This window comes from Gymnoscopelus microlampas (genome assembly GCF_963454915.1).
Source record: "Gymnoscopelus microlampas genome assembly, chromosome: 21".
Taxonomy (NCBI): Eukaryota; Metazoa; Chordata; class Actinopteri; order Myctophiformes; family Myctophidae; genus Gymnoscopelus; species Gymnoscopelus microlampas.
This window is the reverse complement of record NC_139958.1, coordinates 26,093,719-26,118,020: the sequence shown is the minus strand read 5'-3', so window position 1 is coordinate 26,118,020 and position 24,302 is coordinate 26,093,719. Positions and strand designations below refer to the sequence as shown.

The 24,302-nt window shown below is 39.8% G+C and overlaps 2 protein-coding genes across 2 annotated transcripts; both read left to right on the top strand.

The window, feature by feature from the left end:
- Positions 1–1,450: 1,450 nt before the first annotated feature.
- adora2ab (adenosine A2a receptor b) lies at positions 1,451–13,042 on the top strand. The gene is made up of 5 exons (XM_084047851.1): positions 1,451–1,705; positions 7,103–7,624; positions 7,886–8,017; positions 11,492–11,595; positions 11,796–13,042. Exons 2-5 carry the CDS (start codon positions 7,425–7,427, stop codon positions 12,752–12,754), a joined length of 1,395 nt encoding a protein of 464 aa, XP_083903977.1. The 5' UTR covers positions 1,451–1,705; positions 7,103–7,424; the 3' UTR covers positions 12,755–13,042.
- Positions 13,043–17,176: 4,134 nt separating this feature from the next.
- snrpd3l (small nuclear ribonucleoprotein D3 polypeptide, like) lies at positions 17,177–21,556 on the top strand. Its single transcript, XM_084046854.1, has 4 exons — positions 17,177–17,296; positions 18,806–18,938; positions 20,607–20,799; positions 21,342–21,556. The coding sequence occupies exons 2-4, from the start codon at positions 18,813–18,815 to the stop codon at positions 21,404–21,406; spliced, it is 384 nt and encodes a 127-aa protein (XP_083902980.1). The 5' UTR covers positions 17,177–17,296; positions 18,806–18,812; the 3' UTR covers positions 21,407–21,556.
- The last annotated feature ends 2,746 nt before the right edge of the window (positions 21,557–24,302 follow it).

The window sequence follows — 24,302 nt, the reverse complement described above, 5'->3', positions numbered from 1 at the left end:
TCTCGCAAAACACTTTCTTGGATTATTTTCTCTGTGTTTAATTCTGACACACGTAGTACGCCTAAGTTTGATGATGGTTTGGAAGATAAGTGAACATACTGTTTGAATATGTAATTGTGTTGTATAGACATGGACCACTTCCTGTTTGTATTCTCACTGTCAAGTTCATAATATTCTGTAAGGAGTGTTTGTGGCAGAAATGCAGTAATGATCAATACTGCTAATACAACCATTATTGCTAATAAGAGTGTGTAACAGTGTATAACTGTTTAATAATAATTTATCAGGCAGTTTATCTGAAGAAAAGGTGCAAAAAAAGGAGTGGCATGTTTAGCCCATTGACTATGACTCATGCAGTGATGTAGTCTACTTTATTGTAGTGGGTATACAATGATGATTCTCTCCCAGCCTCATCCACACCGGTCCTGGATCAACACCCCTTAAGTACCACCACACTCACTAACGCAGTAACGCATAGGCCTGCATGCAGTACATGCATCCACAAATACTTTTGAGCCATTCTTAGAAACTATTTATTATAAGCAACACAAGACTTTAACAGTCAATGGCATTTAAAGCTGGGGAGATTTAAACACTTTGTATTAATATTCTACTGTTATATTGTTAATCACCATCTGACTTAGGAGCTAATTTTAGCCCTAAATACGAATACAGCATCCAATATGTATGCAAATTAAACAAATTGTATGCTAATTAAAAGGGGAAAAAGTAGCCTACCCAATTGCCAGACCCATGAGCGATATTTGTGCCAAGTTTGGAGGCAGTTGCTGTGGGATCCCCGCCACCAAATCACACACAAACATACAACATGGCTCTTCAATTCTAGATGTAAGATGGTTCACTTGAAGAAAAAGTGATTGTGAATTGGGGTAAGTGTTTTCATTTGTATACACTTTTAGCTGCACAGAAGTTAAAAACTTGTACAAAAGCATTTTTTTGTGTGTGAAAGAAACTTTATATTTTATTTTATTATTCACTGAATCATTTTATAAATCAGTAAAATATGAAAATGCAATGCAATTTACCATGGCTTTATCTTCATTCTCTCATTTGACTGTAGACCATGTAGGCTTTTGAATACCGCAAGCATTACAAGAAGTCTGTTTCCCTTTTCTCTCTCTCTCTCTCTCTCTCTCTCTCTCTCTCTCTCTCTCTCTCTCTCTCTCTCTCTCTCTCTCTCTCTCTCTCTCTGTCTCTCTCTCTCTCTCACACACACACACACACACACACACACACACACACACACACACACACACACACACACACACACACACACACACACACACACACACACACACACACACACACACACACTCACTCACATACTGCCACTGAATGAATATCCGGGGGGGTTATAAGCCAAGCAGTATTGAAGCAGAGCCTCAGAGCACACCAAACCAGAGCAGAGAGACAACTTTGCCAGCCTGGACTATAATTTTTTTTAGTTTGTATTTATTTAGCCTACTTTTTTTGATGAATACTGTCATCAGTGGATACGATACTGTGATGAATTCCGTGTTGTTGTTTTTTTGTCCTCTTCAGTCAAATCGACTGATCCAAATGAACAACATTTTTACTTTATTTTAGGCTACTTTTTTACACACAGCCATCAGAACTTGATGTGTTCAACACATTAAGCGGGAGTTATAGGCTACTTCACTTTCACAACTGGACCAGTAATAAGGTAAGTTAATTGTATGGTGTCATTTGAATATACTACAAAATAGACAAATGATGTTCATGACAGACCCTGTCAAGCAGGTTTGCCCCCTGGGCACATCTTTGCTGTATGTTGTGCTGTATTGTGTTGTAATAGGCCTATGTTGTGTTGTGTGTTATATTGTCGTGTTGGCGTGTGAGGGGTTGTCTTCACAGTGACAATATTGAACTCTTTTTCGATCCATTTCAGAATTCCATGGGCAGGATATTTGTATATAATGACTTTGATAGAGCTTTGGGTTAAGATTAAGAAGTGGATGTATGAATGGACACACATCACTCTTTCACTTCACAGATACATACAGTACTGTAAGTGCACGTTCATACATCCACTTCATAACATAACACAGCTACAGATTATAGTGCAGTGATTCTCAAACCTTTTCATGTCAAGGACCCCCAAATTGTATTGTATATTGTATATATTTGGCCATGGACCCCCATCTGAAAATATTTTGTGCCAGGGACCCCCATACAAGATTTGGGTTGTTAAAATGTTTTTAAAATGTTCAAACTTGTTTCAGCTTGTAGATATGCTATTTTCAAATAGCCTATTTATGTAGGGTTAAGGTTGTTAAAATGATTTTGATGCTATATTAACTAATTTAGTTGGGGAAAGGGGGTCCGTGGGCAAATACATATCAATTTGGGGTACTTGATTTGAACAGATTTGAGAACCACTGCACTTGCACTATACCGGTGTTTCCCAACCTGGGATCCAGGGGGTCTGTTCAGACCAAGGGCCCAGCTTGAAAGTTTTACATTGAGGCTAATACAGAAGAGACAGTTCATATGAATGGCCTGTAGTTTCGCTGTTTTACCCTTGCTGGTCAGCTTTTGTTAGATGTAAGAAGGGGGGGGGGGCTCCAAGGAAAAATGTTGGGGAACTTCTGCACTAGACTAGACCATTCAGATATAAGTCCTCATATTGACCATTTGTTTGGGATCACAGCTGAAGCCTTTTCCATCACTGATTCTCAACCCGTGGGCCGTGAGAATATTGCAAGTGGGTCCCCAGCTATTTGGCAAAACACGATTTAAAAGATTTTAGTAACATTAATTTCATTATGCGCCCTCTACAGATCTGGTCAATGGATTTTTTCTATTGACCAGATCTGTAGAAAAACATTTTTTTTCCATCTGGTGGATTATTTTACATTTTGGAGAAGCAAAAGTGTATTTTTAATTTTTTACTAAAGACGAGAGGCTGTGCAGCCTTGGGTGTGCGCACAATGGCTCGAAAGTACCATAGCGTTAAGGAGAACTCCTTCTAACGCTATGGCTACTATAGAGCCTACATCATGATGTCACACTCTAATGCCCCCTTCATCAGCAATATACACAGTGCAATAGCCAACAGTAACATAACTCCAATTATGTTTGCACTAGTGTGGTGGTGCTGAGCTGGCACACTGATGGACAGGGCAGCTATCACTTCCCTGCAAAGGATGTGCATCTGCTTATCACTTCCTCCAAACGCTTTTGGGCGGACACACACACACACACACACACACACACACACACACACACACACACACACACACACACACACACACACACACACAGATTCTACATTTACATCCTTTACACATATGCTGGCATGTACTGTAAGGACCAGGGTAACTAAATTACTTATCCAGATACATAGAGAGATAACTAGAGCTATGCAAGTTCCTGCACCACCTTTATCATAACAGTTTACTTATCCTCATGATTAAGAGGTTGTTTCACACTGACTTCATGAATCCTTATGTGCAGCAGTGTTGGAAGAACTACCCAGATTTGTTTTACTTAAGTACAAGTAGCAATAGCACAATTAAGAAATACTGAGGCCTGCTACTTGAGTAAAAGTACTAAAGTATTTGCATCCAAATACAAAAGTATATGTTGTCATTATGAATAGGATGGCCTCATCTTTTTTTCCCCGAAAATAGCAGATCTAAAAGCTCACAATGTGTTGCATTGCGACGCATCACTGCGTGTTGTGAAGTTTAGATCAGCTATTTTTGAATATCCAAAGTGTAAAATAGGGCTCCAGTGGCTAATTTATGTTTTCAAATGATAATCAAAATCTGCAAAGTAACTAGTAACGTAGAGTGCCTCAATATTGTACTTATGTACAGTACTTAAGTAAATGTACTTAGTTACTTACTTTCTATCACTGCTTAAGTGTGAGGTCAGCAAGTTTCAATGTTACCAAGATTGCCTTCTTTCAACTTAGAAATATTTTGCAAATTAGAGCCTATTTGTCGTAAAAACGTTGATTCGCGTTTTTGTTTTCTCTCGGCTTGATTACTGCAATGCACTTTTTTCTAGCCTGCCAAAGAAAACAACTGACAGATTACAACATGTTCAAAATGCGGCAGCCAGAGTTTTAACTAAAACTATGATGAGAGAACATATTACTCCAGTTTTAGCTTCACTACATTGGCTCCCGGTTGTTTTTAGGATTGATTTAAAAAAACATTTTACTTGTTTATAAAGCTCTCAATGGTCTGGCACCTTCCTACCTCTATGACTGCCTGCCTATATATGTTCCAAACCGCCCCCCTCAGGTCTTCTAGTGCTGACCTGCTCGGAGTGCCTACAATGACTTGTACCAGCATTCTGCTTCTACGGGTCGACGGCTTGGAATAAACTCCCATTACACCTAAGACAGGCAGGCAGCCTCTATGGATAGCTTTAAAGCACAGCTCAAGACCTATTTTATCATTCTTGCTTTTTTAGTTGATTTTTAAATCTGTGTTGTCATTCATGTCCTCACTGTTTTGCCTGATTCACTGCCTTTTTTGCTATTATTTTAATGTTGTTTTATGCTTTTCTTTTCTTTTTGCTTTTTTTGACAAGGACAACAGAGGGTGATCATTGGAGTTCATGTACTCCAGAACAGGAAATTGGGGCATTAATTACAACACTTACAATAACATTCCCCATACATGTAGATCTGATATGAGAATGCAGTTGTCACATGAAAAACAATAAAACCCTGCTGTTGGACACACTGAACCTACTGTAAGAAGATGCACATTTTACTGTGGTTAAATCAATGAATGGGCTTACATGAGTGAGTGCAGGTAAAAAGGTTCCAGAGATGCCAAACTTCCGCAATGAAGTCAAAGAAACATTTGTTTGTGCTGTCATTGATGAATGAACTGACATTATTCACTGTAAGGGCTAAGGGCCTTGGCAGGAACTAGGTTATGTTTGCAGATCTCAGTCTGTATTGATTGCTTAACACAGTGGTTCTGTGAGGGGGTTCCAAATGGACCCTTGCAGGTCTGTAGTGAGAGTTATGGGGGTTCTTGAAATTAAAACATTTGAGAACCTGGCTTAACATAATCACCTTAAATGTATGCCCATGGCTCTGTGGATGTCCTGTGATGCTTTTAATCCGTCCTGGGCTTTATCTAAGACCGATGGAGAGGTAAATGTGTGTACTGTAATGTGCATGCATGTGTAGGCCCACACATGCATGATCATGCATTTATGAGGATTGAGGGGTCATGACTGGCACTATAAGCCACAGGGACTGGATAAAGATAACCATTGCCTGTAGAGATAATAACGCAATACGTTCTCAGGCATGGTTCTGCCCAGATGGATCTCCAAAGGAACTAGTTGTCAAATATGATTATATAATACCCAAAAGCGCTCCCTTGGGACTACTGTCTGGTAGTATAGTATGAAGTAATTTAGAAAACAACAACATAAAAATGAACCAGTCACTCTGCCACATCTGAATTTATTCTGATTTTCCAAGTAGGTTGAAGTATAGCTCATTAGTATCAGCCAAGCAATGAAGGAGTCTACCCCACGTACAAGGCGCTAGATGGAGATGGATTGCCGAGGTGAAGTGCCACACCTACCATCAGCTCCCCTCCCAATGATGACTGGTTTATTGTCTCCGCCAGGCCGAAAGGCATGGCGAGAGAGTATGTTTTGCACGCTGTCCGTCTGTCCGCCCGTCCGTCCGTGTGTCCGTCCGTCCGTGTGTCCATCTGTCTGTGAACAGCTAATCTCCGGCACCGTTGGCCCGCTCACTGCGAAACTGTGCACACACACTCCCTGGATGCCAATTCAGAACACATTTTTTACATGGGCCTTTTATAGCGCCACCAGGAGGCCGATTTGTGCAAAACTATTTTTTTTATATTACTCCTACAGATTTTATCCAAACATCACGCAAATTGGTACACAGTATCTCATGTATAGTCATGTGATCAACACGGATCTGTCCGATTTTCCATATTCCATCCCGATTGGCTAAAATTGGCTTCCAAAGTTTGCAGTATTGGTTTGTTTTGAACAAAATGCCTCAAATCATCAACGCAGCATGCGATTTCCGGGAAATTGTGCACACACATTCCCACTAGGCCGAGGAAGAAATGCCACCCTTTTCACATTGGCCTGTTATAGCGCCACCAGCAGGTCTAATTTAGCAAAACACATTTTTGGAACAAAATGTCTCAAATCATGAATGCAATATCAAATCATGAATGCAAGGCCTAAGAAGAAATGGCACCCCTTTTCACATTGGCTTATTATAGCGCCACCAGGAGGCCACAATAACCTACCTGACCTGGCGGAGACCTGTGCTCCGAGGAGCACTTTTTCTAGTTTTTACTTACATTGGTCAAAGGCAAGTGCTCTACCGGATGAGCCACCCGGTCATTAAACTAAAAATAACTGTAGGTGAAAAGAAATGGCCAATATTTATATCTGTGAAAGACTGTATTTGTTGTGCACCAGCTATTATTATCTGACATGACCTGGAAACCTGTTTCTCTGCTTCTCTATTCCCCTGGGCTGTAGGAGCCCAGTTAACTGAACAGCTCAGTCCACAAAAGATGCACCGACAAACGTCAGACATTGTATTTGAGTACACAGTGGCTTTGTAATTCATTGCTGCCTTATTGTATTTGTTTATTTATTCTTGTATTAACTGCCAGTAAGGAAATCATGGCTGTGGCAGGGATGATTAGTGTGAAGGGGTTTTGGGAAACTACTCGTAAAATAAAAGCTGTATTGTTGAACTGTCTGTTTTGGCATGTATGGGAAACAAACTGCCCTGCTGACTTCCAGAGATAGATTGCCTTTCTGACCCCTTTGTGTGTCAGTGTCTGTGTCTGTGTGTGTGTGTGTGTGTGTGTGTGTGTGTGTGTGTGTGTGTGTGTGTGTGTGTGTGTGTGTGTGTGTGTGTGTGTGTGTGTGTGTGTGTGTGTGTGTGTGTGCGCATGTGTGCGTGCAAGCATGTGTGTGTATATACCTGTAGCCTGTTTGTACAGGCTTTACCAAAGAGATTACATTCTGTCTCCCTCTGTTTTCCTCTCTCCACCTCTCACTCTACTTCTACCCGCCACAGACCACAACTCTTCATTTGACAGCCATGTGTGGGCGACAAGGTCCACTGAGGTGAACAGTAAAGAGATGCAGCAAATAGCAAGCAAAGTCAAACAACCAACGAACACGCTTTGACTGAGGAGCCGTGGCCTCATGCATGGCAAGCAATGTGTGTTATGAGACCTTCTGTCCTCCTGCTGTATGAGTCGACCCTCATTACTTGCCGCAGCTGGTGTCGTGTGCTACTTGGAAAGCACGTATTCATCTCAAAAGATATAGGTCAACGTGCATTACAGCGTATGGGATGAAAGCACAAGGAAAGGAGGAAGGTGGAAATAATAACCATGTTGATGGATGACCAGCTGGTCTACATTGGTCTGGAGCTGGTGATCGCCTGCCTGGCTGTGTCTGGGAATGTTCTGGTCTGTTGGGCTGTCTGCCTAAACTCCAACCTTCAGAGCATCACCAACTTCTTTTTGGTTTCACTCGCAGTGGCTGACATTGCAGTGGGACTGCTAGCGATCCCTTTTGCCATCACCATTAGGTATTGCTTTTGTCATTGAAAAAAACACACACACACACACACACACACACACACACACACACACACACACACACACACACACACACACACACACACACACACACACACACACACACACACACACATATATACATAATATGATACTGTATATTCAATTTCACATAACACTATGTTCATATATTCACTGAAGCAATGTATGAGGTGACATATGCATAAGGTTATTTATTTGCTGCAAATAAACAATAATCATTTCTTCATCAGCACCGGTTTCTGTGCCAACTTCTATGGTTGCCTTTTTATTGCCTGCTTTGTCCTGGTGCTGACCCAGAGCTCCATCTTCAGTCTGATGGCTATTGCAGTGGACCGGTACATCGCTATCAAGAGCCCTCTTAGGTGAGTACAAAAGTATTGGCATCAAAATGTACTTAAAGTACCAAAAGTAAAAGTACTCATTATGCGGTCCCACTTCACACATTTTCAAATGTATAAAAATCTTTTGAAAATGTCAGATCTACAAGCTAAACGTGTCACTTTGTGACACGTTGTGAGCTTGTAGATCTAGATTTTCAAATAGCCAAAGTACCTCAAACTTGTACCTAAGTACAGTACTTGAGTAAAGGTACTAGTTACTTTACACCAATGTCAAACAGTAATATCACCCTATGTTTGATTGACAATCTAATTCATGAGTGAAACTTAATAGTTGGCAGCCTCATAAAAGTTGCATTGCCAGGTTACTCAACTCTCCTATGGAATTAAGCGGATGGATGGGTAGTGATAACATAAAGGACCATACCGGCGGTCTGGCATGTTTAATTGCTGACTAATACGAAAACTTTAAGACTTGAAGACTTTAAACTTGCTTGAGATAGGTAATTCAACACAGTGAACTTTGTTGTGTTTTTCTTTTTGTCAGAGTTTGTGTACAATGTATGGCCAAAGCTGTGACATGTATTGTATGTTCAAAGACATATGTATCCCTTTATTGCTCTTTTTTTGTGGCTGAATGGACAAAGTTTACTATTGTAGATCCACATGGGTATCATATCATGTTTGGTTCACACACATCACTCAAGGCAGAGAGGTGTGAGTGGGCCATTAGATCTAAGAGATGTCTGCAACCCAGTGCATTGGTGTATCAAAACACATTGAATTATAGTGAGGTCTTATTCAATTAAGGCAAATCTGGCTGACTGTGGGCAGACAGAGATAGAGGTCTCCACATGCTTTATTGGGTTAGGTGTTGTGTGCTGTCGGAAGGATTAAACCTGCCGAAGGCTTTGATCATTATCATCCCCGTAAATCAACACCAGTGGAGAGACAAGAAGGGGACTGAACAGAAGGCTCACACACCCATGCAGGCAGGCGAACATATGTTCCTTCTCACGTACACTGTACACACCAATGTGCATACACAGTATATGAACACGCAGCGATCCTGTACGTGTACTGTAAGCCTGCACAAAAACAAACATCCAAACAGGAGCACACACAGATTCACTGCTTTCACTTCATAAAAACAAAGCATAAACATGGACAAACTCACATAGTTTATCTGATGTGTCACAACATATGAAGGACAAACATGATGTACAAGTATGGACATGTACGCATGGGGACTGTGGGGATGCAATACACACACACAAAACATAATCATCTGAAATATTTATGGCCCTTCTTTTCTCTGTGGGACATACTACAAAATAATGAATGTCCTTGCTATTGAATGTGCTGTGTGTGGATTATGTACAGGTCTGATGGGAAACTAAATGTCATTACGATATCATCTATGCATCTGGAACAAAAGAGGCTGACAAGCAGATTTATAATGTATTGTCAGTTCCAAGAAGGAAGTGTTCTTCCGAGTCTTATTTAAAACGCAGACTTTCTCACACATATCACACCATGTGTACTGTGTCATATAGGGCGCCAGGCTGCCAGCATCATAGACAGGATAATCTATACAATGGATAATATGGTACTTCTGCCATTTAACTCACCACAAAAGCATTACTGTACAAAGAAAAGAAGATGACGAGTTGTGTAAGGTCCAGTTTTAGACGCTCACAGTGAAGGGACCATACCAGTATCAATGCATGACATGTTGTCAATTCACAGCTTTGGCTATTCATAAAGTTATAATATATCGGGATACACAGTAATATATATATAAACACTTCCATTTTAGATTTTGCATTTGTTTACATTTTCTCCATAGTCATTAAAATGTTACTGAACTTATCTGAATAATTGGGTCAATGTTGTATACATTACACAACATTAGTTAATGAGTCTTGGATGTTATTAATTAATAATAGTTATTATCTTTTCTCCAGGGACTAGACATTTCAAACCAATCCACACTTTAAAATGTGTTAAAAGACAATAAAGTAACGCTGACAAAAAATAACTGTGCAATGAAATTGACTGTGTTGGATTAACTATCTCAAGATAAACATGGTACACAGTAGCATTTTGTGTTAATTGAACTCCGAAGAGAGTACAACTGGAACCATTTGGTTGTATTTGTACACTCCGTAGAGTCCGTACTGGTCCATCAGTAATGTGCGTAGATGCAAATATGAATCTCTGAGTTTTTACAATGGATGTTTTGATTATGTGATTGATTGAATACCAGCTTACTGTGCATCTACTGTATCATGGTGCGTGACAGCAGGTACACTATAAATCATTATCACCACAGCTGCTACAGTAGTCATGACTGAACAACAATGAATACACTGTGAATTGTGAAGGTAGCAGTGAGGTTTTATTTCCTGCAGTTGTTTCAAACCTCTTTTGTCAAAACAGGAATTGGCTGTTGTCTTTCTCTTTTGCTCTTGTTCACAATCTCTGCAGTAGGTATTTGGGCACACTGTTGGCTCATAGTGCCGCATGTCTTAACCACTAAACCACATACCTTGTTGAGCAGAATCCCTCTGTGCTCTATACTTCTGCTTTCGCTTGACATTAAAAATCTTTGCTGAAAATAGCCGATCGACAAGCTCACAACGCGCCACAACTGCGTTGTGAGCTTGTCGATCTGCTATTTTCTGCTAAGGTTTTCCCAGAATACGGATGCTGGGAATTAAGGGGTTAATGCAAGCCATTGTTTGATTGTAGTCACCACTGCATTCTTTACTTATGCCATGAGAGGGTATTTCTTTTGCTAAGCCTGAGCAGGTGATGGTTGCATAAGCGGAAGGTTTCTGTGTGTGTGTGTGTGTGTGTGTGTGTGTGTGTGTGTGTGTGTGTGTGTGTGTGTGTGTGTGTGTGTGTGTGTGTGTGTGTGTGTGTGTGTGTGTGTGTGTGTGTGTGTGTGTGTGTGTGTGTGTGTGTGTGACTTTAAAGTCTGCCAAAGAGTGAAGCACTAATCATTCATTCAGAGTTCCAAGAGGCCTTAATACTGGGGACCTAAGGGATCTTGGACAATGTAACTCTGAGAGTGTACACGTGTGTTCATTTTTACACTCTCAGTTAAAATAACTTGGATAATCGCATGAAATGAAAGTCATGTTATACACAGACAACACTGTGAAGCAGTGTAGATAGGCAATTTGGCCAACAACAGTATATTTTCATGCCAATATGTCTTCTAGGGGATGAGGCGAGGCTGGACAAATCCCTCTGAGGCCCCCCCATTGACTCTCTGGAGTATTATCACAGTGCAGTATTCATCGGTTGAAGAAATGTACACTGACATTGTCAGGGAATTAACAGCATTTGTTGTTGAGCAATTTTTTAAAAGTATAATACCAAACATTTTACCAGCCATTTAGGGTGTGGTTCGATTAGTTGTCCTACCTCATAAATGATTTTTTTTTTTTTAATCAATTTATCTATTTTGTGTTCTGCCCTGCCCTTCAGATACAGCAGCCTGGTGACAGGGCAGAGGGCAAAGGGCATCATTGCTGTGTGCTGGGTTCTGTCTGTAGGCATCGGCCTTACCCCCATGCTGGGCTGGAACACAGGTGAGAGATTTATTTCACACATTACTATCTACAATATCCGTCCGTCCGTCCGTCCGTCCATCCATCTTTCCATTTGAAATACTCTCCTCACAACAGATCACTAAGACCATACATATGCCCTAACCATGCTCATTTGAAAAATATCTTACACATACAACGTTTCTTAAGAGAATTTATTTAACATTAGCTCTGTTCCACAGGTGTGAACACCACCACTACCAACAGCACCTGTCCTGGAGGTATGACAGAATGCCTATTTGAAAGAGTGGTCACCCTGGACTACATGGTCTACTTCAACTTCTTTGGCTGTGTCCTGCTACCGCTGCTGGTCATGCTGGCCATCTACGCTCGCATCTTCATGGCCGCACGACGCCAACTCAGGCTGATGGAACTCAAAATTTTCCATGTGCAGGTTCACCGAGAAGGCGCCTCATCATCCTCCAGCTCATCACGTTCCACACTTCAGAAGGAGGTTCATGCTGCTAAATCTTTGGCTATCATTGTGGGTCTGTTTGCCCTCTGTTGGCTGCCGTTGCACATAATCAACTGTGTCAACTTGCTGTGTCAGGACTGTGGGCGCCCGCATATTTGGGTGATGAACATCGCCATCATCTTCTCCCATGCCAACTCTGTGGTTAATCCCCTCATCTATGCTTACCGCATACGTGAGTTCCGATACACCTTCCGAAGGATTGTATATCAGCACATCCTGTGCCAGAAGGATGGGGTTGGGTTTGGGGTTGATAGCTGTGGTGGCAGGGGAGATAGGACCTCATCCAGATTCAGTATGGTGGACACTTCGTCTTGCGGCACAGTGGTGAACAGCTATGCCCTGGATCCCAGCCCTCACCATAGTCCACCTAATGCTTCTCATGAAGCTTCCAAACATTGGACAACAGGATCAGAGCTTGCACTGATCAGCTGCATACCTAATGGACACCATATAGTGGATCGAATCCTGTCACCTAGGCTGCAGCAGCCATGCGTCACAGGATTTGTTGCACAGGATGGTGGGGAGTCCATGACATATCAGGGGCGGACAACAGGAGTTCTGGAGGTCAAGGACAGTGGGAGCAGTATCTCCTTTGTGAATGTTAGGCCCCTGTGCCCTACACATACCAGCCCTACCTACTCTAGGGAACTCACAGAAGTCTCGTGACTAAAGATACATTCATGTATACACAGTCATGAAATTGGATGTCGTATGGACTATATTGATACACTCCCATATAAGGAATAATGTTGACACTTATCTGTGCATCATACATTGATTGGTGACCAAATATAAACATAATACAGTTGTTAACAGTTCTCGCAATCGCACTGAATCATGACAAATTTGAATGCGCTGTTAATTATACCAACTGCACTCTGTGCGTCGGCCCAAAGGCTGTTGATCTCCGAACACTGCTGGAGAATGTCAGCTGGCATACAGGTTTCAAATGGCCTTGCCAATGTCCCGTTAGTGTGGTGGCTTTGGTTGGCTTTGGTTTTAGGCTTTTTATTTCATAATAATTTGATCACTTTAGAAAATATTCGTCAAATGGCAAATGGGCGCATACTTCATTTAGAGATTTCTTCTAGCTATGTAGACAGTTGTTGTCTGTTCTCTCACTGCTCATAGGCTGACTGCAACCCTCTCTCCTTCCTTGCTCTGTTAAATGTTCATGGTTGTACGTACACAGAGCTTAAAGTTGTCACATGAATCACCCAGTGTATGATCACTATAATGCACCTTTGAATTAGTTACTCACTGTGGAAAAGTTCAAATTCCAAAGCATATCTAATAATGGCTCTTTATGTATCACAAACTTGACAAATAATCATAATAATAATTTAAAAAAATAACTAAGTATACAACTGTTTAGTGAATAGTTAGTTACACACCACACCCGTCCACACTTATTCTTGATACAGAGCATCAGTTTTAATTTAAATTCATATATAGAATAATTGATTACAGTAACATTTGGAACAACACTTCATTCCTAACTTTTAGGACATGCTCTGCACTGATGGAAGAAGGTGGCCTTCAATTGATAGTGCTATCTCACCATTGCTCATTGGTTTTTACCTTGAACTTGGCTTCATAGCATAAGGGAGGGGGGGATTGTACTAAAAAGTATCATTGTTTCCGGGACTTTCCTGAGTGTCCTCTTCAAACTTTATCAAATTACGGTATTATAAACTTGGTGCCTCTTTGCTCTGCTTGAATGGCTATGCACATTATGTATGCAGGAAGGCCGACATCTTCTTGGAAAAGAGCTCATTATATGATTCACCATAAATCTTTTGTATCACTAGACGCCGGCATTGATAAGATTGTCGGGGGTAAGTGCAAAGCTGGAGTGAAGAGAGAGACTGATCTAAACAATTGTGGTTCTGTGAACCGCATTGTGTCAGGTGGAGCAGGGAGTAGCCTAATCTGAGTTCCCAGAAGTTTTCGCCAGCTCTCACATACAAACGGGAGTAGGAGTAGCCTAACAGCTTTTTGCAGACATCCTCTTGCTCCTCGTGAGAGCGCATCTCCAATATGTGTCGCCCAAGCAACGTTTAAAGTGTGGGTCTTATCTCTAGTTAAGACTCATGTAGGCTCATGTATTTACATTTTGCTTTCAACAACAGTATATATAAGCCTCTTACTATAGATAATCCTCTCTACATCAACTACAAATGCAGTCATTTCAAAGTATATTTAAATGTTTTTTTGTTTTGTTTTGTTTTGCTCTGGAGAAATTAGCTATGTCCTTTGAATAACTGTATTAGGTGTTTCAATTATACCTCCTGTTATATATATTAATATAGAAAGTGTATTGTGCAAGCATTACAACAACACCTTGCAGAACGTGTTCCATTTGTATATCGTCTCTGTTGCCAATTTCATCCAATCAGGAAAGAGTACCAATTTATCAGCTTCAATTTTATAGTGTTGCAGTTTCAAAATTGTCTGCTCATTTCTTTGTGTTATCACTTCCAGTTTCACTTGTTTATCCGGCATCCTGTATGATTGGATAGAATTGGTATCCTGCCCTGAAAATGCATTTCCTGTTCCTTACTAAAGAGCTGGAGAGACAGGGAGACCAGTGTCACTGAACAAACACTCCATGATACTACCACACTTATTTTAACAGCAAAATATCACTTACCCTACCTTTACTGTTAGAACATGACAAAATATAATGGAATCTGGACTGGAGGTTTATCACCACTCACAGAAAAGAAGAAGAAGAAAAAAAACATCAAGGCCAACATCTGTTGACATACAGAAAGATTGAATGTACTTGAGCCATTTTCTCTACAATACAAATATTATTTAGCATACTGTATGCTATAATGCTACGTGTCTGTAGTACTAGTTAATGTGCACTTTCTTATCAAAGCAGCACCTTGGCAGTATTGTATTAGCCTGGTAAACCCCCCTCCCTCCGGAAAGCTCATTTCCATTTGATTTCAGGTATGAAATCAAATGCAAATGAGATTTCTGGAGGGAGGGGGGGTTTACCAGGCTAGTATTGTATAACCCCTCATTAACAGTACTCACTTGCAATCCATATCTTTCAAAAATGTATTGTGGCCTTTTTTTCTAACATTATCTGTTTTTAATCACCGACCAATTCAAACCAATTATGGGGATGAACATAATGCTTTAATTACATGCCTATTTGTTATATTTTTTCACCATGGCACTTTTCTAATTGCTCATTTATTGTGTGAGAGAAGTAAAGGTCTTATATAATTATTAGCATTTTTTTTTTTTTACAAAGCCGTTGAGTGCATTGTGTCTGTGAAAATATATAGTTTTTAAATCACTCTCAATGAAAACTGGTAATATTGAACTGGTGGCTTTTACGATTCTATGTGATTCATAGTCATACATCTCTGAAAACAATTAGCCCAATGCCTTAAAGCAGTGGTTTTAAAACGTTTTTGTGCCCAAGGCACACCAAGGGGCAAGGGGCAAGACAAATCTAAAGGCACAACTGTATTCATTTCCCCCCCTTCCTATATTGATATGCCCAAAATATGCCATGTTGAAAGTGGCCAAAGTGGTTCTGTAGTGGGTTCATACATTTATGTATTGTTGGATATAGTGCAGAAATAAATAATGTGTGGTGGTTAAAAAATCCCAAGGCACATTGGACGGCATACCATTTGGGTTCCACTGCCTTTAGAGCTTGAAGAAAAATACTGAGTGTTAATTTATCAGTGTACAAATGGAACCAAATGGACCCTTAAATTAACAATGAGAATTGTAGGCTACTTGGTAGGGATCTGTGTAAACTATAAACCAATACAGTCATTTTTAACGCTTGCTTACAGCTAGCTGAGAAAACTGGAAATCATTACTAGGAAAGGAAAAAATGTCAGCCTGATTATCTTTACAAATGCCTGTTTAAAAAGTTATTTGCTAGAATACTGGATAGCTGCACTTACAGACGAGGTTGCTGTTTTGGTAATTGGTATGATAACTGCCAGGCAACACTCACCCATTATTGTTTCAATGACAATGTGATCAAAACCAATGTCTTTTAAATGAGTTGGTTGCCAACCACCCACACAACGAATCATGCTATATTATCTATTCAAATAATGCCTGTGATGTTACATGACATACAAACCACACACATGCACGCATGTGCATGCACATATGCATTACACAAATGCCACATCTAAACAAACAGGCTCTTTCTCACACACACACACGCACGCACATGCACGCGCACGTGCATGTGCGCGTGACACACACACACACACACACACACACACACACACACACACACACACTGTGGTGTTTAGAGTGACCTACCTGCTGACGCCAGTCACTGAGCCTAATGTGATGGAAAGCAAATGAAGGTTCGGTTGATGATGTATTTTATTATGCCATTATGCTTTGCCTTTCCTCATTAAAAACCCTTCTACTGTGGAAAGCCTGCATTTGGCCCTAAGCAACATTCAGAGATAAGTTCATGACCTATGTTGTGTGGACATTTGGTATGTGTGTGTTTACTGTTTATTCAAAATGGATGTAAAGTAACCATTGATTCTACTTCATAACCGTAAGGCATAGGATTAAAATGAGAGAAAATATTTTGTCAGTTAGGCTACTTTTAGCATTATATTGAAGAGGAAAACTCAACTTGTATTAGCACGTAAGTGATATATATATATTTATATACACATACACACACATGTATGTATGTATGTTTATATACATATATATACATATATATATATATATATATATATATATATATATATATATATATATATATATATATATATATATATATATATACACACATATATACATATATACATACACATATATATATATACACACACACACACACACACACACACACACACACACACACACACACACACACACACACACGCACGCACGCACGCACGCACGTACGTATGTATGTGCGTGCGTGCTGTTTTATAAAAGAATAACAAGCAAGCAACGGATTAATGTGCCTACAATATATAATCGAGAATAATGATGTAATACAAGTCCCACAACTCCCTCTGGCGACCACCATGGTGACCCGGAAGTACTTGTCCAAATCCGCTGCATTGTGGGTAGGCGGAAAACGGAAAAGGCTCCAAAATCGCGAAGTCGACGAGTGCACGTTGCGGTGTTTTTCAGAAGTAGATCACAATCAAGACAAAGAAAACAATCCACAACACAATTTGGGTGAGTGCATCTGTAAATATATATATTATGGGTCAAATTGGTGCTGTTGGCTATAGTTATTCTACTACTTTATCTCATTCATTCATGGTTCATTCACATGCTTGCTTTCGTCTCATTCTGTGGGATCACAATGTACGTGATTAGTACCGCTTATTACTAACTACTAAACTGTGAAATTGTTGTCACTGGTGTATTCTACTCACGCAACACGTCTTTATTATGATTAAAGTTATTGTATCTATACATATGTGTATCGAAATCATCGTTTTGTTTGTTGCAGTGGGCAGGTCTATTAGCGTTCTGAACGGTGTTGCCATATTTCGTGGGAGAAATAAGTAGCTAGATCTAGGAAAACAAGACCAAAAGAAGCAATTTAGGCCACATGAACACTTTATTCTCTCTACAAGCGAAAACGCGACCCGTTGTGAGCTTGTATAAATGCTTTTTCTAAGAACTCTTGCAATAAAATGTGGAATATTTGTTTTGAAACATTGTAACAAAAATACTCCCCGGCACAACATTCATGACAATATTTGAGAACCACTGGTTTAAATATTGTCACGGGGAAAAAAGTTTCATAATTAAAACAATTTGGAAGCGAGCCTAAATAAGCAACTACACTTTAGAAACCAGCACAAAAGAAAGGCAACCCGTAACTACCAATTTTTACAAACAATTTTACAGAAAAAGATGCCCAAACTCGCTTATAATAAGCCGACGTGGCAACACTGCTTTCCAAGCCAGTTAGCTACGTTGTTATTAGTTGGTTCAAGGAACCAGAATCAAAGAAAAGTAAACTGCAACAGTGATGATGATTATTGCTATCGAGTGGATGGATGTGACGACCTGGCGTGACTCTGTTGAGCGATTATTATTTTGTGCGTCAGAAAGTAATTTAGTTTGTACCGTGTTCAAGGCTAGTTCTTAGCCTTGAATAAGGCGAGTTCTTAGCCAAGGCTATGCTAACTTTTTGTAATGGTATGGTTCTATTAACAGTGGACATCTCGTGTTGCAGAAGAGCACCTACTGAAAAACTGTGGTGGAAAAAGCATTCACATATTTTATTTAAGTAAAAAATGTGAATGCTTTTTAGTAAGTCCGTCATTAAAAATGTACTTAAGTGTAAGTACAAAGGTATTGGTATCAAAATGTACGTAAAGTAGACACTACTCATTATGCGGAATGTCCCATTTCATAACTTTACAAATATTTTTAGACGCAGATCTATGCCAGGCATTGTGAGCTTGTAGATTGGCTACTTTCAAATGGCCTACATGTAAATAGGCCTGAAGTGGTTAATGTATGTTTAGTAATAATACAAAATCTTCAACATAACTAGTACCTAAAGCTGTCAAATATTTGCCTCTGAGATGTAGTGGAGTAGACTTATTGACAATTGGAAATACTTCACTAAAGTAAAAACAACATTGTACTTGAGGAAATGTACGTAGTTACTTAACACCACTGCTAAAAAATAATAATGGTTTGCATCTTCTTGTCCCTCCACAGTTGAAAGATGTCTATCGGCGTACCCATCAAAGTGCTGCATGAAGCAGAGGGTCACATCGTGACCTGTGAGACCAACACTGGAGAGGTGTACAGGGGCAAGCTCATCGAAGCTGAGGATAACATGAACTGTCAGGTTGGTTATTGTTTTTGGTCTGGAACACGCATTAACTTCTTGGATATATTATGGACACAAGGCTTTGTGGTGTGATTATAATGCATTTGTACATTAGGACAGTGTATGTTCAGTGTTTACCATTTTAATAGATACAAAAAAGAATGAATTCAAATGTATTTATTTGGTCGTGGACCGCATCGGAAAATATTTTGTGCTGGGGACCCCCATACAATATTTCTGTTAAAAGAATATCCCCATTTTGACAAGATATTTTATGGCAGATCTTCAAGCTTACGTGTTACAATGAGACGTGTTGTTGTGAGCTTGTAGATCTGCTATTTTCAAATAGCTGATGTGTATATGGGGTTAAACTGATCTTGACTACATTAATTATTGCTGGGAACCCCCCCAAGGACCCCTGGGGGTCCCCCAGACCCCACTTTGAGAATCATTGCATTGACCTAAACCTACACCAGTGCCCAGTGACCTCTGGAGAATGGAGATTGACAGTGAAACTGTCTGACCAGTTACTCAGTTCTTCCTGGGCCCAAGTATTTGTCAGGTTGATCTTAAATTAAAGAAAAAGTTGTCTTTTGTTTTGTTATTTTTGTGACTGGCCATGATCCCTTTTGCCCAATAGGCAGTTGTTCCTCGACCCAACACCAATCTTTACACACAGTTTTGTACAAATCTGTTCATGCTCTTTTTTCTTTTCTTTTTGATAATTGAAGTCAGAAATGTAAACAGCATGTGGTACAAGACATTAAAGCGCCCACAAAAAGGTCCTGGGGACATGTTCCCATTGTGGTCTTACTATGTATCACACTAGATATCCTGCTAACTCTTTGGCAGAGATCAATGTTGTTTGAAATTTGAATATGACTTAATTATTGTACTTAAAGGTAGAGTAAGTGGTTTTCTTTGGTTAAAATAAGTGTTAAATAGCTCTATATTCTGATAGTACTCATTGCTATAGAGTGTTTGTTCAGTAAAAGGAGTCTCCTTGTCTCTCCAGCTCTTTATTAAACACAATACATTTTCATTTCCGTCTCATTTCCAATTTTATCCAATCAGGATAGAGAACTCAATCAGGATATAGATTAAACAAGTGAAATTTGAAGTGATGACACAAAGAAATGAGCAGAAAAAAATGGAACTGGAACAAAAATGAAGGTTAAAAATGGGTACTTTCTCCTGATTGGCTGAGATTTTGACACCTACCGAAAAATGATTTTCTGTTTATTAAAGAGCTGGGGAGACTCCTGTTACTGAACAAACACACTGTAGCAATGATTACTATCAGAATATAGTGATTTAACCTTTAACAAAATACTTTTTGTTTTAACCAAAAAATATCACTTACCCTACCTTTTTAAATAGAACATTGGCAGTGGTTTATTTCATGGGTCTGAGCTCAAACGTGATGGTGGAGGCTGATGGCAGTCAACACTACAGCTAGCATGCGTTCCTGTGGGACAGTCATACTACACTGTCAAGAACAGTTTGAAGAATCTCTGTTTTATGCAGTGATCTCATACCACCACTTTTAATTTGTATTACTTTTATTAATTTTCACTAATTGTCACTCACATTGTGAGTCAACTTGAATTTTGGCTTTTATGTCTTCCACTAAATGTACGTAAATAAATATTTGTCGAGCTAAAACGTTTTTTTTTCTCCCTGCAGATGTCCAATATCACAGTGACCTACCGTGACGGCCGTGTTGCACAGTTGGAGCAGGTCTACATCCGTGGCAGCAAAATCCGCTTCCTTATCCTACCGGACATGTTAAAAAATGCTCCTATGTTGAAGAGCATGAAGAACAAGAACCAGGGCTCTGGGGCAGGAAGGGGCAAGGCCGCTATCCTTAAGGCTCAAGGTGAGTGTGTTCAGTTGAAATCTTACTCAATTCAAGATTGTCAGTGGTGCATGACACGTCCTGATATTACATGCACTACATTCTCAAGTATGGAAACCCTCAAGTGGTGGTTGCGTATTAGGCCTGTTCCCATTGGCGATGGACTCATATATGGTTGAACCATATGGAGCTTTGCAACCTGTAGAAACTGGCTGCACATTTTTGTATACTTATAGATTATGGACTTAAAGTCATACTGTGTAAGATTTTCAATTAAACAAAGGTTTATTTTCCTTTCACTTGTATTTTTCACAATAACCATTTCACATAATGTTATTTTTTTTTAAACTATTAAACATTTGTATTTGTGAGTGTTGGCCCTCGACAATCGTGCCAAAATGGCTGAAGCACCGGAAATGCATTTCATGTATTTTACCGAAGTTTACATTCTAAACTCAACATGAAGCTTGCAGATCCACATTTATTAATTGTAGTAATGGTATTTGAAAAGCATGTCAATATCATGTCTTTAAAGTGTTTTTGTTTTGTTTTTTTGTATACAGTGGCTGCAAGGGGTCGAGGCCGTGGCGGCATGGGAAGAGGCAATATCTTCCAGAAAAGGCGATAATTTTTTGCGTTGTACAGCATTTATTTTATTTTTCATCTTCCAAGGATTTTGTTTTGTCTAGACATGGTTGTCCAGGTTATTGGTTTGTTTTGCAACAGTCTGCTTTTTTGATTCAATTTTTTTATGAAAATAAACCATATTTCAAATCTTTTTTTCGTCAGTGCTTCATCTCCTCAACTGTTGTTGGCTATATTTTTAAGCCTCTGAACCTCTGCTACTACATTGTGCATGACAAAAATCTAAATGACAAATATTCAGCTTTCAGTTGGGATACAAAAAATGTGTTCCACAATACGTGTGGCACGCACACACACTTCATCTTGATTAGGCTATATTGCAACTGTCCAAACCCCAACCCTGCTTTAAGATTGTCGGATGGAGGTGGATTCTGCAAAGGAATTTATTTCGCATCTGTATGTCCTGCTCTATCTACACTGTTGACGAGATCCGTTTCACTGGGTCTTGATGATCTATCAACCTCATAGAATCATTGTCAGAATGATGCTTTTGAACAGATGAGGATTTTGGTGCCTTACCCAATATAAAGCCACTTTAATACTGGTTCTTTTTTGCACCACCAGGTGGAGGCAAATAGCAAATAGCATTAACATAGAAAGTAACCAGGACTACTGTCCTGTTGTCATAATGCAAGAAGCAAGCTGGTTAAAGTAATGTTAACTTGGGCTTTAATTGCAAAGATATGATGCATAATAACCATTCAAGGGCTTCTGCCACAGACACCATCTCTCAGCTGAATTGGTTCATTAAGGCATAGGGCATTTTCCCTGCATGTTGACATGTTTCTTTCAGTCTACATAATCTATGATATCATTCAAAATGCTCTCACCTAGTGTAGAGCTCCTTTGTGTCATACTATGCAAAACAAATGTAATTATTGTAACGTGAAACATTTAAGTTTTCATGCATTTAGGCAAAGTTTTTTTTGACAAGCAGGCCTATTCATTATATATTCAAGGCAAAAAGGCACCCTGTGCTCCATCAAGCTCCAAATGCTCCCTGGCTGCTTTTCAGAGCTCGGCTAGCTATAGCAGCACATATATATACACATCCAGAGTTGGCGACATTACCATAGACATCACGAACGATAACAATACAACATCAGCTGTGAGTTCTGGACAAGGTAAGATTTTGGTTACAGCTAGGTAGCCTATGGATCTTTTGTGTGTGACTTCTGATGTGCATCCGTGTGTAACATCTGTCTGGTGATAGCCTTGGATCAGAAGACGGCCATCTGTCATGACCGTCTTGGATGATCTTCAAAATAGTGTTGGCACTTTCTCTTTTTTTAGTCCGTACATCTACTTAAACGTTCAGATTTCAAATATTAATTGCTTATCCCATGGCCACGGATGTCACAGTTATGTACGTTCCCTCAGAAGTACCCATGTATTCCGTATTGTTCAATAAAAAGCATTTTAATCCGATCGGTGGCCATTTCCTCAGAGTTATAATGTGTCAGAGTGCAATACACCTACCAACCGATAGCGTTGCGTAGTTGAAAGCAAATGGAGAAAATGGCCACCGATCGGATTAAAATGCTTTTTATTGAACATTACGGAATACACGGGTACTTCTGATGGGCCGTACATAATTGTAACACCCGTAACCACGGGGTAAGCAATTTATATTTGAAATCCGAACGTTTATGTAGATGTACGGACCAAAAAGAGAGAAAGTGCAAACACTATTTTGAAGATCATCCATGACTGTCACATAATATATGACAGTCCTGTATCAGGGCTAGTCTGGTGATAGATGAGAAACACCTGCTAACGGAGGTAACGTTCCTTGGCTATGCTGTAGCCCGTAGCCTAGGTGGTTGTGGTTTCGAGTTAAAACGACGGCTACGCCGATTTCTTGCATGCCATTTTGTCAATAATAGACAAACTATTTTCCCCTTTGCAATTCAACGTTGCATAAATGTCGGTGAAGCTTTAGCTAGGCTATAATCGTTATCGTGTACACTAATGTCTATGTCCAGTATGTCAACTACAGTACTATGAATAGCCTGCACAGACTTGTTTATATAAAGTTGTCATTTAAACGCATAAAGCCTACCTATAATGGACTATCTGATGATTGATGACTACAATATTAACGTTATGTGTGCCGCATCACCGCAAGAATACAGTAGGTTTAATTTGGTTTCGTTTATTTTTTTTAGTTGTGGCATGTTAAATATTTTCCTTTAGATGCAACGTACGACACCAAACTTGGACCAATGATATTTAAAAAAAACAAAAAAAAACAAGGATTTGCCTCTTCTCCGCTTTTAATGTTTCACCCATTTTGTTTGTTTATTTTATTTCGTTTACTACCCATATGTGCGTGCATTGTGCATGCTCATCATTATGTGTATATTAACTGCAATCTGCTTTGGCAGGGAAACTGCATCTTAGGGCTTATCTGTTCAGGCCCCAGCAGTTAAGTGACAGGGCTCCTCTGTTGATCTTTTAATGATGCTTTAGAATACTCTTCATTCATTCCATTTCCAGATGGCCCTGTGCTGTGCTAGCGTAGGCCTGTCTGTATGTTGTTGTTATTGGTGTCCTTGGCTGGACCCCAGTCCCCCACATGTCCTAAGTCCCCTCCCTCTTCTTACATTCTGCCTGAACGGAAAAGGTCAGGTCATGTGACTGGTGATAAGGGACCCAGTGCAGCATCTGGAGTGGGTAGCATCTGCTTGTGTTCCAGCTGCTTGTTCTTTAGCAAGCTGCTGTGCTCGCCAGGGATCAGAGTTTAAGTCTTTAGTTTACAGTTGCCAGGGTGATTTCTTTATCTATAGGTCCTCCTAGATTCTATGAGCTACAATATTGAAGGCTTGCCTTGCCTACTGACATTTTTTGTCCATGAGGTTGGATTGGAAACCTTATTT

Excerpts from the sequence above, each read along its gene's own strand:
- snrpd3l (XM_084046854.1), top strand. The coding sequence starts at position 18,813 with ATGTCTATCGGCGTACCCATCAAAGTGCTGCATGAAGCAGAGGGTCAC. Across the intron at positions 18,939-20,606 it reads AGGATAACATGAACTGTCAG|ATGTCCAATATCACAGTGAC; the intron begins GTTGGTTATTGT and ends TTCTCCCTGCAG. Across the intron at positions 20,800-21,341 it reads CGCTATCCTTAAGGCTCAAG|TGGCTGCAAGGGGTCGAGGC; the intron begins GTGAGTGTGTTC and ends TTTTGTATACAG.
- adora2ab (XM_084047851.1), top strand. The coding sequence starts at position 7,425 with ATGTTGATGGATGACCAGCTGGTCTACATTGGTCTGGAGCTGGTGATC. Across the intron at positions 7,625-7,885 it reads CCTTTTGCCATCACCATTAG|CACCGGTTTCTGTGCCAACT; the intron begins GTATTGCTTTTG and ends TTTCTTCATCAG. Across the intron at positions 8,018-11,491 it reads GCTATCAAGAGCCCTCTTAG|ATACAGCAGCCTGGTGACAG; the intron begins GTGAGTACAAAA and ends CCTGCCCTTCAG.